This window comes from Papilio polytes, unplaced genomic scaffold (assembly GCF_000836215.1).
Source record: "Papilio polytes unplaced genomic scaffold, Ppol_1.0 DF823923.1, whole genome shotgun sequence".
Lineage (NCBI taxonomy): Eukaryota > Metazoa > Arthropoda > Insecta > Lepidoptera > Papilionidae > Papilio > Papilio polytes.
The window spans coordinates 1,078,115-1,094,268 of NW_013525281.1; the positions used below are offsets into that span (position 1 = coordinate 1,078,115).

Genomic DNA, 16,154 nt, shown 5'->3' on the forward strand with positions numbered 1-16,154 from the left:
CTTATTGTCCAGTAATTGTATAAAAATCCAGTCGTATAATGTGTTGATTTAATATTTTTTGAATATATTTTTTATTAAAATGTAAAAGTCTTTTGAATTGCAGTATAAAGTGTACTAAGTTAAAAAACCAAATTCACACCATACAAAATATTTATTATAATAGTCACTCATGATAAGCAGTTTATCTGCAAATTTCTCAAATATCGCTTTGCAATTGGATAACAATTTTGTGAAGCTAAATAGAGCGCCTGTTCAACCTTTAATAGCAAACAATTATTCACAAATAATGTGTGCAACTTTGAAGAAGGCGTTGGTGCCTACTTACAACGTCAAATATCAACGTTTTTTTTTTGAAGAATCTTTAATCTATTAGTGTGGTAGTATACGGAATATAATATTACATTGACCATATTAACATACCAGCGATATCTTTCAGTTCGACAGTCATTACTAAGAATTGATAATGGGTCGACATTTCGTTGAAATTTATCACATTGTTGCTAATAACACAAACTAAATTGTACCGTTGCACTTTGTTTGCTTGTTTAGTTCTACTAACATTCTGTTGAAAATAATTTTATATAATAATTTACATTTCAAAGCCAACTGCCTATATTATTTGTTGTATTTGCATTTTGTTTAGTGATATGTGACAAGTTTTTAATATATTTTATAGGCTTTTAGTACAATTAATTCCTTGGAAATAAATGTGTTTGAATGTAATGATTCGTCATGTTGTCGCGAATGCTTGATCAATCAAATGACTTCATCTAGTGGTTTCACGCATTAAAACACGATGACGAGCCTACAAATACGTCTATTGCTGAAACAAGTACAGAAATATAAAATGTTATTGTAAAAAATATATCTCTGTAGCAACTAATCGTAGAATTAGTTCGCACAATTCATATTTAAAGCGGTTACTAACAGCAAGTAGATCTTATAAAAAATATGAAGCTTACTCACTGTTTAGACGTTACCAATTTTAAAAAAATCAATTCTAATACAGGCCAAGCCAGTAAATTTGATTTATTTGTCATCTAGATCAAAAGAGGTCATTGGAATTTTGTAGGTCTTTTTAACTAGCAACTAACGCTTTCTAAGTATAGAGTGAGGACACTGATAGAGGTAATCCTAGCAATGGTTGGCATTAAAGGTGACATGATCAAGAGGGAAGTGACTGAGGTTACGAAAGATACATTAAGCTGAAGGAAGAAAACCTGGTGTGCCTCTACGTAAGATAAGGCATGTGTCCGCGTGGTATTGAAAAAAAAAACAAAAGTGAATCGCCTATATGTTCTTTCAGGCTATCTTCTACATCTATCCCAAATTTCATTAAAATCCATTCAGCCGTTTAGGCTACAAACTCTAACAAATGTCCATCCAACCATCGAAACTTTCACATTTATAATATTAGTAAGATAGCAAAAATTTAATATATGACAAAATAATATGTTTTCTAGGTCAAACTAGATGGCGTGATAATGGTTACGTAGACAAGACTGCTTCTTTTTTAAAGCTAGAAAATATTTATAGCCAGCCAGACGTTTCAAACAGTCTGTTATGAGTCTTAATTGATGGCGTCTTCAGTAATGAACTTACATAGACCGCTCTAGGACAATGAACTCTTCGCCTTAAATAGCATTTTCGTTACTGTTCATAAATGAACCAGTATGAATTAAGTACATTTATATGTGCTAAGTAAAATGTTTAGATACTAACATCTAACATGCATCAATACTATTATAGTCGAATTCAATAGAAATTCTATTTGCACATTGGAATTCAAATTGGAATGGAATGATATTTATTGTCTGTGGTTTTACTTTGGAAACTTTAAGAAAAGATGTTATTAGCCTCTGCTACTGTTAAAAGAGTAACGGCGGTATATTGAAACGACCTTTTTTTAAACGAGTGGCAAGCGAAGCGACCGTTGCTGATAGACGTCCGTAATTGCAGATACATTTTCTACCCTTAATTAAAGAAGGAGACGCATATAAAGAGGATGTTTCCATTTCCTAAGCGTCTCCTCCACAGTCAAATCCCTTAATCCAAAGCAACTAAAACTAGGCCTCCAGCACGCACTTAGACTGTACGCGGAATTGCTTCCACTTGACGCCTGTCTTCTGTGTGATCATGGTATTGCGTGTAGGGAGCCGGCCCTACAGTGCGAAGATGGTAAAGCGGGCTCTACCACAATCTATTTTTAAGCACTTTATGTCACGTTCATAACAAATGAGAATCTACGCATACTTAGCGTCGCTATATGACGCGTTATATCCGTGATTTAGTAATATTAAGGCGGTAATACACACGCCAGTATAACAAAATAGTAGCTAATTCGAGTTACTTTTACGTACCAGTTACTTGTAAAGTACGTTCACACGTGCCAGTATTGTGAAGAGACTGTATGTATCGTGTTACTGACAAATTTCTTACCATCCTCATCCCCTTCTCCAGCTAACTTGCAGGTAACTGTCTTGCACAAAATTAAATATAGTGCTAGTTAGCGTTTACACGTGCTTGAAACTGGCATGCAAGTGTATCTATTTCCATATGTGTTTCCGGGATTATTTAATGTTTTAGTGCTATGTTTGTATAATAAGTTTCAAGTACAAACGTATCTTTAAAACTTGAACAAGCTGTTAAATTGTATGTTCATTGAATGAAGTAAGCGAAATGACGTAGGCTTTATAAAGGTGAGGACTAACTGCAGTGCAACCTTAGGGAATGATTACTAATTCATTCCATTAATTTTCTATGTTAATCTTTATTGTTGTCCTTATTTCTTTAAAGAAATGTAATGGATATCAATCTTCACTAATATTATAAAGAGGATAGATTTGTATTTTTTTTGTATATATTTAAATAAATCAAAAACTATTAAAAATTATACTATTAAAAAGCTACGTTATCAGTGAGTAACATGGGCTTTGGTTCTATTTTTATCAATTTCATGCGAACGAAGTCGCGAGAAACAGCTAGTTTGAAATATGTTGCCACTATTATTGCAAAGGTTAGATGAATGGATGAATGTTTGTTAGAGTTTGTAGCCTAAACAATGGCATAGGTGTATAACATAGTCTGGAAGAATACACTGCCTGCCTTTTGTTGTTTTTTTTTAATTCCACGCATACAGTCTTACGCATTAAGCTAGTAAGTTATAATTAAAAACGAACAAACCACACTTAAGTTAAAAGTCATCGTCAAGACAGAACAGATGTCTTCCAGATGCGTGGCTATTCTGTGTACAGGACGGGGTTGTTTGGGATGATCAGGGTTACAAAAATAGATTATAAACTGTTTGTATTATGAAGACGAAAGATTTGTTTCTTTGTAAGCGACGAATTGAACGAAATATGGGGTGTTTTAAGTGATTTAAACAATTATTAATTGCTAATTATTGTTAAAATAATAATACTCTTGTTACTGAATTCTAAGGGTTTACTGTAAGCTAGTAAATACTGGTTTAAACCAGATATCTTAAATTTAATCTATATTAAGAATCTTCCTTAGTAACTACAATTGGCTTTCAAAAGTAAGATATCGACATATTAAATCGAAATACAGTTAACTTCGCTTTAATACTCAGAATTTTTAAAAAAATTCATTCTTTTAGACTTGATAAAAAAACACTAAAAACAATCTATTATCATATATAAATTTATCTTAGGACATTATGCGTAAAAACATCTCGTCTTCAAACCTTGAACTGTGGAGATAAAAAAACATTATTGTAAAACATTCAATGCAATTTGGCGAGAGAATAGAGTCACGTTCACAAAGAAGATTAAGGTATTGTGCTCTAATAATATGATAATTATATCTGATAAATTGACTTAGTAATACAGTTAAGGATGCGTTCGTATTTGTTGAAGATTATTAAATATATTAAAGAGATCAAAACAACAAAATATATTAAAGGCAGAAATACACATGTGAGTAAAATCTCGGTCCCATCCTCTACTTAGCTACGTTGTCACAAAATTAAATAAGCTAGCTATTTGTGATACTGGCATTCCAGTTAGCGATAACACTTGCATGTAGCTCAAAGAATCCCTAAATTCTATTAAACGTGTAAAAAAAAACTACTAATAAGAAGAAAACGTACATATATATCTTAGAATAAATAAATAAAAATGATATAGAAAATAATAAAAGCAAATTAAATTAAACAAAAAAGTAACTACAAAGACAACAAGGTTGCCGCAAGGACTACAGCAGCAGAAAATAAAGAAAATAATAAAAAAAAAACACTTGCATGTAGCTGGCACTTGTCTGTAACTTGCATGTAAGTGTACCAGCTACTGTTATTTCCGTCTTAACTCAAAGCTTACGAATTCTACTAAAGTGTACCCATTTATAATGTAACGAGCTGTTGCCCGCGACTTCGTTTGCGTGGTATTAGAAAACATACGAACTATATAAATAACAAAAAGCTACGTATCCCTCGGAAACCGGACATTTCTCGGGGATGAAGCTTATCCCATGTGTACTTTGACTTTGTTTTATATCTGTGCCAAATTTCAATAAGATATATTGAACCGTTGCAGAATGATCGAGTAAACATTAAAAAACTAAACTAATGAATCCCACGGGAACCGTAACTATTCCCGGGATAAAAAGTAACCTATATGTTCTTCCAGAATATGCTCTAAACCTGTGCCAAATTTCATGGAGATCCGTTCAACCTTTTAGGCTACAAACGCTAACAAACATCCATCCATCTATCCATCCATCTAAACTTTCGCATTTATAATATTAGTAAGATTGTACAACTTGTACTACTAGAGTGTACTATGTAATCTGTTAATATTTGAGTCCAAATAATGGATTAAAAATTTAACGATAGTTTATTTATTTATTCAATAACTACCTTTCGCCCGCGACTTCGTCCCCGTGGAATAAAAAAAAAACAAAAGTATGTAGCTTATGTGTTCTTCCAGATTATCCTCTACATCTATGCCAAATTTCATCGATATCTGTTCAGCAGTTTAGGCTACATACTCTATCAAACATCCATCCATCTAAACTTTCGCATTTTCGCTTTATAATATTAGTGTGATAGTTGTGACAGTTTCATCGCAAGAAGTTACAAAAGATGTACTATTAAAATTACTCATATGTAATAGTTTCAGGGAGTAATTCTAACAAACAATCGGTGGTAGTGTGTAGTCACCCTTATGTGAAGTCTACGTTAGTCCGTTGCAGGCGGTGCCGCGGCGGGCACGCGCGATATGAAATATTTACTAGTGCTCGTGTGTTGTGCTTTCGATCTAGGATACTGCAGGATCGCTAGTGATTTCGTGAGTTATTTTAACTTTAATTTTTATAATCTATACTAATATTATAAAGAGGAAAGATTTGTATTTTTGTATGTATTGAAATAACTCAAAAACTACTGGGCCTATTTTAAAAATTCTTTCACCATCAGAAAGGTAATTTATCTGTGAGTAATAAACAATACAATTACTACTGATATGACAGTATTTCTTACTGTAAGATGACAAATGTTTTACTGCAGTAATTTTTATTTAATAACTGACATTATTTGGATTTTAAAGGTAATATAATGAAAGGCTCTTACTATTAGACAGAACATCACTAAAAATAGTAATTATTTTATAGCAGTTCAACTTACGTTTACGACAATTTTAATATATTTGGATCAAAATTTAATATTTCAATAAGAAAATTACTATAGCAACATTGTCTTCAAACTGTTTAATATTTTTCAGAATCTACACAAAACACCACAGTTTACTCTAATAAAGCCTCAGCCAAAAAATGAAATCACAATAAATATAATGATGCATTTCGACAAAGTCCTAACAGACAAACTTGTCAAAGAATACGGAGCGAAAACGAGAAAGAAATTAAAAATTATATCAAACGGTATACTGAAAGATGTAGAGAATTTCTATCGACATCCGAGTTTGAATCAAAATATCAAATTCAAATTAAAAGATACAAGGTTTCTAAAGAATAATACGAAAATAGTCAAAATGGATGAAAACGGTAGCTTGTATTTGAAAAGTTACTGCGAATGGCAGGGAAAGAGGAAACTAGTGAATGATTGGTACTATTCAGTGCTACTTACTGGTCTCGACCTTTATTATCTAAGTAAGAATGGTGAAGAAGTGCGAAGAAGTACAGGTATTTTTTTCTTTTTAAAAACTTTATTTATTTATCTTCACTTCTTCATCTTCGAACACGATTTAATTTTTATTTAATTTTAAAATATCTCTTTTAATGTTTTAAATGCTTAACAGATACGAAAGGCATAGATATAAACATAATCGGGAAGAAAACATAGCTACATAAAGCTACACATTATCATTCTCTAATTCCGCGCGTAGAAGTCGAGGGCAAAACCTAGTTAATTACTATACTTTTGTTATGATATAACTGAAGATGACCCAAACATTTGGTGTCATAAAGAACGTGGCGGTATTTCCAATTTGATAAGAATAATCTGTTCTTCCGACGTTATACGTCTATCTAAAATTAGGCCTAGTAAATTAGTTGTTTTATTATCTTACTAGTATTATAAATGTGAAAGTTTATATGGATGGATGGATGTTTGTTAGAGTTTGTAGCGTAAACTGCTGAACGGATTTCGATGAAATTTGATGTCGATGTAGAGGATAGTCTGGGAGAACACATTGGCTACTTGGTTTTGTTTCTTTAATACCACGCGGACGGAGTTGCGGGCGAAAGCTAGTTAAAGTCATAAAGCATATCTATTTTAAGTTCTTCAATAGTCATTTGTTTAAAGAGGCACTTACGTACATAAATCATAATACGAAATAGACAAACATCTCTCTTTTCGTATGCCACTTTATATAGAGTCGATGCAATAGTTTTCGATATCTAGAACAATCTACATTTATTATTACAGTGATCTTCACAGTCTCTATCTTAAACATGCTAACTCATATTCTTCCAGGACGTGGTTACGTAGGAGGCGTATGCAGTATGAAAAACAGCTGTGCGCTGCTGGAATGGAACTCGAAGAATATCGGATATTTACTCGCTCACGAAATCGCTCATAGGTAATTAATATTACATCACCCTTATTTATAACGATGATGAAGCTCTGTGTCCAATAGATTTGACGCTATAGTCACAAAACTGTTGGTTCCATTCAAAGACATTAAAAAAAATAGACTAGACATACGAAACAACATTTTTTCACCGGCAACTTCATTGTACGGTAATAACTCAATGTCGAATTTGATTTGTTTGTTTGTGATTTTGACTATCCGACACCAGTTAGTGTTACTGAGAATATGTGCGAAATGTTTCAAGTGTAGTGTCAACTCTACATATTTTTTGAATCTCTTTGGTTTGTTATATTAATTAATTACTCTTTGGTTCCTTTACACTTATTGTTACATATGACTTCGCAGGATTTTAAACAATTAAGAAGGTTCTTCCACATGCGAAAAAACTATTTGAATTATCACACCAATAGAAAACCATTCTTTGAAAGCTACACAAAAAACCTTTTTCTTTGAATGTTTTTAAACGATACTTAGACGTATTTTAACAGAAAGCGGTTGTCTGGTTCGCACATTTAGTATTATAAGCAATCGATTCTAAATTGGTCAAATACGATAGCCTATACTTTGAATTAGGCGTAAGGTGAATAACCTGCCTGGAATTTGTAGAACAATAAATTGCAGATTGCGCGAAAGTTTACATGAAACAGACTTTATCTTTAAAGTACTAAGAATAGCATTTCCTCTATTAAATTTTCTTAGAAAACTGTTACGTAATGTGAACATGATAAAGTGTAATGTATATAATAATCATCATCTTCTTCACCATCTCCATTGAAGAACTCGGAGACTGCCATTGATTACGGGCGACTACGCCATCTTTAAAGCCATATGCATAATTTTTTTGAATCTATTTACTATCATTTCATGAGGTCATTTATCTTCAATAATAAATTATTATTCCAGTCTAGGTATCAACCATGACGGTCTACCGTACAACCAGTGCCGAGGGCAGCGTTACATGATGGGAGCTAAGTATAACCCCGACAACCATCCTCGAGTCTGGTCCCCCTGTAGCAAACATGCACTCAAGAGATATTTAACGTAAGTAAAACTTTGCTATTAAAAAACGTAAGGAAGTTGTGAAAATTTTTCCCCAATGATTGAACCTATTGGATTTATTTTGTTATACTATTTGTTTATAAATAGATAAATTGTAATTAAACTCAATGATTCTTAATATATTTTTGATATAATTAAGTCATCAACAATTCAATTAATTGTATGTATTTTCTTTTAGGAGCGAGAAATCCTGGTGCCTCCGCCCGGGAACTAAGAAAATAACGAGAAACTTACGATTGAATTAAATGAAAATATTGTGATATTAATGAATTAAGTAATATTAAAATTGATTGCATTTAAAGTGCTTTTAATAACCTTACAAAAAAACCAAAGCAAAATATTGAACTTTCAAAAAAATCAGTGCATCAAAGTTTTAATAGCTTCTAGTTATCTTAATAGGATCTTTAATTTAAATAAATGTTATAGACACATGGCGGGAAACAGCTTTATAATTGCTTTTGTTACTTAAGTTAGAGAAAGATTGGATTTTGTCATTTTCTGTTTTTTTCACTATTCAGTTTATTAACAATAGAATAAATTTGCTATTAAAATGTTACAGGCGCTACAATTAATTAATTTTCGGATCCGAAACTATGCCTTGCAGATTCTTATGATAAAATGTGCTGTCGATCGAACTATAGATAAAATTATATAGTATTTCTGATTCTATAATCACAAACAGACAATTCAATAACACTGAATTGCAGAACAGTGTTAATTTTAGTTTTAGTTGTTGTGTTGAATACTATTCTAATTCACAACGTAATAGAAACATGATCGATACGTAACAATAGCGACCGTGTCATATTATTTTACTCCCAATTAACAAAACACGATACGTATTGCGTTTTTTGTGTGAAATATAAAATACTTTCACCCAAACTGTGCAACTGTACAATAACAATGCGTATATTGTATTCCGACCACGTCAGTATGTCCGTCACAAAACCCCATATTAGTATGCTAGAGATAAACAAAACTGAAAGTCGATTTCGACTGTTTAAAACGAAAGTTAATTCTCTTAAATACAATACAAAAAAAAGAAATTCATTAGGATGTTACACGTTGTGAACATTTGGCGAATAAGTGTTAAATTTCTACAGCAAATTATCAAATTTCTCCGTTTAATTCCGACATAAAACAATACTAATATAATAAGCTATAATACAATTAAAGATTTAATCATTTTAATCAAATACCTTCATTCATCTGAGGCACTACAGCCACGGGTGGGCCTGGTCCAGTAAACTTCTCCAATTCTTTCTATTTTGGGCCTTTTGCTTCCAGCCCTTAACGCCGATGTTCTTAAGATCGCGTTCGACGTCGTCTAGCCATTTAAGTTTCAGCCTACCACGCGATCTACGTGCATCCGGCTCATTTTCCAACAGGCGTTTAAGAACTCTGCAATCATCCATGGGGGCAACATGTTCTGCCCAGCGCAGTCGTCCAATTTTGATGACCTTGGTGATTTTTGGCTCTTTATACATTTGGTACAGCTCGTGGTTGTATCGTGATCGCATTGATCACCAATGAAAACAGCACCATAAATACGACGCAGTATCTTATGCTCAAACACTTGTAAGCGTTCCTCATCTTTCGTTTTTGTTCGTTATGTTTTTTTTTTTTATATAAATAAAGTATTAAATAAGTAAATAATATAAACACTATCCCTTTATGTACCATTCAGTTAGTAGTATATCATCATCGACAGCACACTAGACGTCCCCACGGAGAGGTTCGGAGCCTACTAAGTTAGGGTGACTAGGCCATACTCAACCACGCTGACCCACTGTTGGTTGGTTGACTTCACACATATCTTTGAATTACAACAAAAAAGCATTCAGTAATTTTCAAGTTTAAATTATATACAAAAAAGAATTCATTGTCAAATAACACAAACGAATTATTATCACCTACTGACCTACAGACCTTATCAGTTAAAACAAAGGACTACAGTTACGGCTGTCTTCCGTAACATTGTAAATTACTGCGAAGTCGAAAAAGAACTTACTGTCAATACAAGTAAATAAACTTACAAGAAAACTGTTTTAGCTACCTTAAATAGCATAGAAATACTCGTCTAAGTTAATTGAGCTTAGAGGTAACTTCCTTAGTAACATAGTACACACGCATATTAGCTTTCTCCCGCGACTCTGTTCGCGTAGATTTAAAAAATAAGTAGCCTATGTGTTCTTGCAGACTATGCTGTACATCTAAACCAAATATCGAGATCCGTTCAGCAGGCTAACAAACCAATCGATCTAAACTTTCGCATTTATTACATTAGTAAGAAGTAAGATGTATAAAGACGTAAATATTTCACGTTAACAATCATTATAGCAGAACAATGCGTATTTAAACTGTATCCAGCAAAGCCTATCGAAGCGTTGCAGCGAATGCTCCAGATTTATTAGCGTGAAGATTTAACGCCCTTTCTCTTTTTTACTTTCCGCGATTTCGCGAACAATACGCCCGAATGTCGGGTTGTGGAGAAAGGCAGAACAATGGACAATCTACCACATGCGATACCTAAGTAACATTCGGTTAACAATTGTTAATTTGTGGTAATTTTAAATGGCTTAATCTATTTGCTAATGAAATAAATAAGAGTGAACAAAGACTACCTAAGGGAACAAGAAGGTATAACACCGCTTATCAAAACAATAAAACTAATTGACTACAACGCATCCGAAATAACAAGACAGTTGAGTATAATGACGTCATACTTGTTGGCAGAAAATAACAAAACATACAAGAGTAACTCCGCTCTACAGTACTCAAAATTAGAAATGAAGTTATAAAATTTTCGTTGTATAATTTCAAAATGCGCAAACTTTTAAAACCAAAAAGAAAAAAACAATAAATGCAAAAGTGTTCTCCCAAAAGAAATGACAAATTTTGAAAAAGTTCAAATTATAATATCGATGTCTATTCCATATAATTTCTGTTCCTGTGATTTACGCGCCCTGTACAAACAGAAGCGGAACTCATCTAATTTTCACTGTTTCTCTCATTTTCATAATAAGGACATGTGTTTGCAAATGCACGTAATACGTACGAAAGCTGCGTAATTTCTTTAATGTCCTTTTATTACCACCGTTAAAATAAACATCGTTACCTAAACGTGTTGGATATGATACTTATTTTACTAGAATACTGTACCATATTTAAACAATTTTAACTGTAAAGTTCAAAAGGTTAGTATGGACCTAACCATAATATTTACTACTACTTTTAAAGCAACTAAAAAATCGAAATCTCCTTTTAGTTTTCAAATTAACGTAAATCAGGTGATTTAAAAAAAATATATTTGCAAATTTTTTTGATTATTTTATTATTTAACATCCGATTAAAAATATCCAACTTTATTATGCAATATCAAACGAAAGTAGAAATGATAATTTAAAGCATATTAACTGGGTTTGTATTGCCAGTTAAGCTTGCAATAGAATAGTGTTGTTCGCATATAAAATTTAAATGTATCTACATATTAAAAACATAGCAATAGCTAGCAATTTTACAGTTCTAATTATTGGCTTAATGTATGTCTCCACTGAGGGCCTCAGAGACTAAGTTACGGGGTGGCTATGGCGTCAACCACGTTGGTTCCCTGCGGGTTGACTTCACACATATGTACCTTTGAATTTCTTTGCAGATATATGCACTATGTTCCTTATCGACACTATTAGAATAACAACGTGAACTTAACCTAAAAAGAAAAATTCAAAAGTTGTAATTATATCGATAAAATTACATCACTGGCCATTCTAAGTTCGTTCTAATTCGAGTGCAGCGGGCACAGTCGCAAGCCGCAGTACTGGCTGAATCGACGCGGCCACGCGGTGACAGATGACAGCGAAAAACGCGCGAAATACTCCGTAAAATGATTACGATCACATTTATAAGAACAAAATTTCTGTAAACGCTGACATTATTGTTAATTTATAAATAAAACTTGCTATAATAGCCACGTTATGTTCATACTAGAGCGAAAAAAATATTTTTAATGTATTTTAGTTTTCGTAATTAGTTTTACAAACATTTTTATATTTAAGCATGTGAACTGGACGTTTTTAGTGTTTAATTGTAATCGTTAATTAGTCATGTGTTGGAGAAAAGTGATTCTTGTTGCCGTTTTATCTTCAATATTAGATGTCTACAGTGAAGAACTTTTCGGAGATGATGTAAGTTTTTTTTTTAATTTATAACTGAACATTAAAAACCATAAACAATAAACTAAAAGGATGACTACCCCGTTGATGACAAAAACCATATTGAAAATAAAACCTCTATACATGAAATAAACGATGAAAGCAATGGATATTTGAGATCGGCTGTAATATTTTAGTTTAATTCTCAATGGGCCACATAAATTTTCCGATCTATACTTACATTATTACTCTTCAGTTACAAACCAAACACTAGGAAGTTAACAATATCTCTATCTGATAGAATACACATCCTTCCTATTTGTCGCATTCCAAAAAGTTACAATTAACACCAAACATCAAATAAGAAACGAGGACACTTGCAGCTACAAAAATAAAAAATATTACAATGTCAAACAAACGCAGAAAATACGTACATATTCATATTATCACAAAGTTTTACAATATATTTCCGGAGTCGCTAAAATGGTCTATTGTATACATAATGTATTACGCCCAGAACATAAAAATAGCGTAAATATGGTAATAGGTAATGGGTAATTTAAAAATCCAAAAAAAAAAATAAAACAATTTTCAAACTTGATCACAATTTTAATGGTTCATTTTGAACCATGTAGGGACAAAATAAACAGACAAAAAAAAACATTGTTGACAACTGTATTGAAATAAAAAATAAAACTGTATTTTCGTATTCTCAATAATGGATTTTTAAATAGGTCTATAAGGTCGTAGCTATCCAATACAATGAGAGGAATCTGGTGTTAGGTCATGCTTAAATTCTGAATGGCAACAGCGTACCTTGAACTGAGGCAGGTTCAAATGTCGTGATAGCACGCGTTATAAAATAAGTGGCCTAGATTGTTAGAGACAAACGTTATGGTCACAGGAAATTTAAATTAACTATCAACTACAATATTCTGCTTGCTAATATTTTACAAGTTATTTATAAAACAAATTATTTGTACACACTTATGGCCTGACAGTAAAGTATGTGATGGTAATATCGGATTTTGTTACCTTATCTGACAGTAAAGTCATTTTTAAGCTATCTGAGCCTCTATCAGCCAGTAGTGGGACAGTGCCTAAATTATGTTAACACCTTTCTAATATAATTAAGAATCTTTGTATGTGATATTTAGATACTAACAGCTTTAAAAAAATATAACGCAGAAATAAATCTAATTGGCTTTGCGCAAACTTTAAACGTATTGTTTCTTACTTTAATAAAAAGATAATACAATTCAATATTTATTATTACATGTATCGATTAAATGTATCATTTTAAAAACAATAAAAAGTCGTCTACAATATAAATAACAATCAATTTAAATTCTGCTAAATGAAGCCAACAATAACTAAATAATGTTCTCATATGACAATGAACTCAAAATCTTGCGACATCAATGAAGGTAATAAAATTCAATTACTTATTCAGTAGGCAACAAAACTTTACACGGCTTTTAATTATAGCAGTCATTTCTAGATATACATCTCTTTCAGACTGAATTTACGCAAGCCGTTGTCTTTGAAAGTTAACGCAACGTACTGGGAACTGGCAGATTCGTTCGTTCGTCGTGAGATATGGTAGCGTGGATTCTCCCATTAGTGAAGGAAGACGTTGTTGAAAAACAACAGAGTCATATAGAATACCATTACGATACTGATAAATTAAGTTCTTAAACCGGTAAGACGTACGGTGCCAATCTGATCTTCTGGTCCTGGAGTCCCATTGCCCAATTATATCTTTATGCTTAACTCACAGGTATTTACGTCATACTAGCTTTTGCCTGCGCCTCTATCTATTCGAAATTTTACGAAGATTTCTTCAGCAGCTTATGCTACTCTATATTAGCAAGATAAAAATAAATTAAAAAGAATTAACCAAAAAAATGGGACCCACCTGCAAGCATTACCTTTCGGATATAAAAAGAATTAACAAAATCGGTCCACTAGCGGCGGAGTTATGCCGTAACACACATAAAAAAAAACATACAGACGAATTGAGTACCTCCTTCTTTTGGGAAGTCGGTCAAAAACAAAACACTACCAAACTTATCACATTAACTCCCGTTTGATAGCATCAGTAATACAAAAGTGTAAACTTGAAACAAAATTGTCACAATATTACATAGAAAAATCTCATAAACCATTAAGATGAAGAAAAAGCTTCAAAGATTGCGTGTAATTGCACAAGAATCGTTTACAACGGGATCGTCGCGTGAAACTATAACGGTCTGTGTTCATACGTTGACAATCACGACGTTCTTTGTTACGTACTAGTACACGGTTATATAAGAATCTACAAAAACGTAGTTCCAATTTCTAATCGTGAACTACTTCAGAGTAGTACTTACATTAAACATGATACCTTATAGCCAAAAAATTATCACTTACTAGCGCGACTTCGCCCGCGTGAAATAAAAAAATACCCCATGTCACTCACAGATAAATTACCTTTCTAACGGTGAAGGAATTTTAAAAATCAGCCCGGTAGTTTTTGAGTTATTTCATTACAATCAAACAAACAGTTTTCCACTTTATAATATTAGTTTGATTATAACTACGTCGTAGTCTTTGACTCTAAAAATCAAACAAAAATGTGACCCACCTACAAGCATTACCTTTCGGGTAAAAAAGTAATTATCAAAATCGGTCCACTAGCGGCGGAGTTATGCCGTAACACACATAAAAAAACATACAGACGACTTGAGTACCTCCTTCTTTTGGGAAGTCGGTCAAAAAAGATGAATTAAAAAGCATTAAAAAGGTTAAAGAACCTATTCGCTAACAAGATTAAAATACCTGGGATTTTAGGAAAACAAATTATAAATATCAACATAATTTAAATAATATATTTTCTTCACATATCATGTAATTTATTACACCATAAAAATCAAAAATGTATCATTCGTTTATGTCAAAAAATTTACACAATGAAGTAAAGCATACAAGAATTTCTTAAAATGAGTATCAGAAAACTGGTTTGCTTCCTTTAAGATAAACAAAATGCAAAAGTAAAACAAATGTCAAGGACATTTTTACAAACAAACCAAAATAACATATGTCAGCCAAATCTCAAATTATCCTACACCAAGTTTAAATATACCTAATTGATTATATCTACTTTAAGGGACATCTGTAACCATCGTCTGTCCTTATTGCACTCGTGAGCCACCAGATTTCATCCTCCAGGTATCTCTTTCCCTCTCGAAGGTGTATCGGTCTAAAGAATTGTAAAATCTAAAGTCAGATTTAGTTGAATATCCACATAATACTGTCTCAATGTCAAACGACAGGATTTACCTCTTAAGATTTATCAAAACATGAACACCACAATATCAAGATTCTTGCATTAAGTATTCAGCTTCTGTGATACATTCGAAGCACGTGAATCTCCAGAAAAGATAAGTTTTATCTTACGTTAGTAAAGAAAAAATATTCGTACGTTTGTAACGACTAAACTCAAAAACTACTGAACCGATTTAAAAAAATCTTTTACTATTAGATTGCTACATTAACTTAGAATGACATAGGCTATAATTTTCATATTATAAATGCGGAAATATGTATGGATAAATATTTGTTACTACGTATCTCCAAAACGACATAACGAAACCCAATTAAAGAAACATAATGTGGAAGAACACTCATTTACTAAGTTTTCGCAGAGTCTTAAACAACTAGTATTAAATATAGTAACAAGATGTTTTAAAATAATATTCAGGCATACGAAGTCGGGACATGCTATAAGTAAAATAGTCGTGCATTGAATTCTAAGTGTTTACTTGAGAATGTGCTTAATCTTGCCTAAACCAGTCGCACTTAGAAGGACATAATTATCGTAAAAATTCATATCCGT

General features: G+C 32.3%; 2 protein-coding genes across 2 annotated transcripts in view; both read left to right on the forward strand.

Moving 5' to 3' along the window:
- Positions 1-5,216: 5,216 nt before the first annotated feature.
- On the forward strand, positions 5,217-8,377 carry LOC106102270 (A disintegrin and metalloproteinase with thrombospondin motifs 17-like). The gene is made up of 5 exons (XM_013281694.1): positions 5,217-5,306; positions 5,739-6,156; positions 6,950-7,055; positions 7,971-8,108; positions 8,305-8,377. The coding sequence occupies exons 1-5, from the start codon at positions 5,238-5,240 to the stop codon at positions 8,369-8,371; spliced, it is 798 nt and encodes a 265-aa protein (XP_013137148.1). The 5' UTR covers positions 5,217-5,237; the 3' UTR covers positions 8,372-8,377.
- Positions 8,378-12,118: 3,741 nt separating this feature from the next.
- Positions 12,119-16,154, forward strand: part of LOC106102598 (A disintegrin and metalloproteinase with thrombospondin motifs 16-like) — a 35,575-nt gene continuing 31,539 nt past the window's right edge. Inside the window, exon 1 of the mRNA XM_013282124.1 lies at positions 12,119-12,310. Within this exon, the coding sequence (XP_013137578.1) occupies positions 12,230-12,310 (81 nt within the window). The 5' untranslated portion in view covers positions 12,119-12,229. The remainder of the gene's footprint in view (positions 12,311-16,154) is intronic.

What these genes read in the sequence shown, in the direction of transcription:
- LOC106102270 (XM_013281694.1), top strand. Translation starts at nt 5,238, where the DNA reads ATGAAATATTTACTAGTGCTCGTGTGTTGTGCTTTCGATCTAGGATAC. An exon ending in GCTCACGAAATCGCTCATAG is followed by an intron (nt 7,056 to 7,970) that starts GTAATTAATATT and finishes TTATTATTCCAG; the next exon opens with TCTAGGTATCAACCATGACG. An exon ending in GCACTCAAGAGATATTTAAC is followed by an intron (nt 8,109 to 8,304) that starts GTAAGTAAAACT and finishes ATTTTCTTTTAG; the next exon opens with GAGCGAGAAATCCTGGTGCC.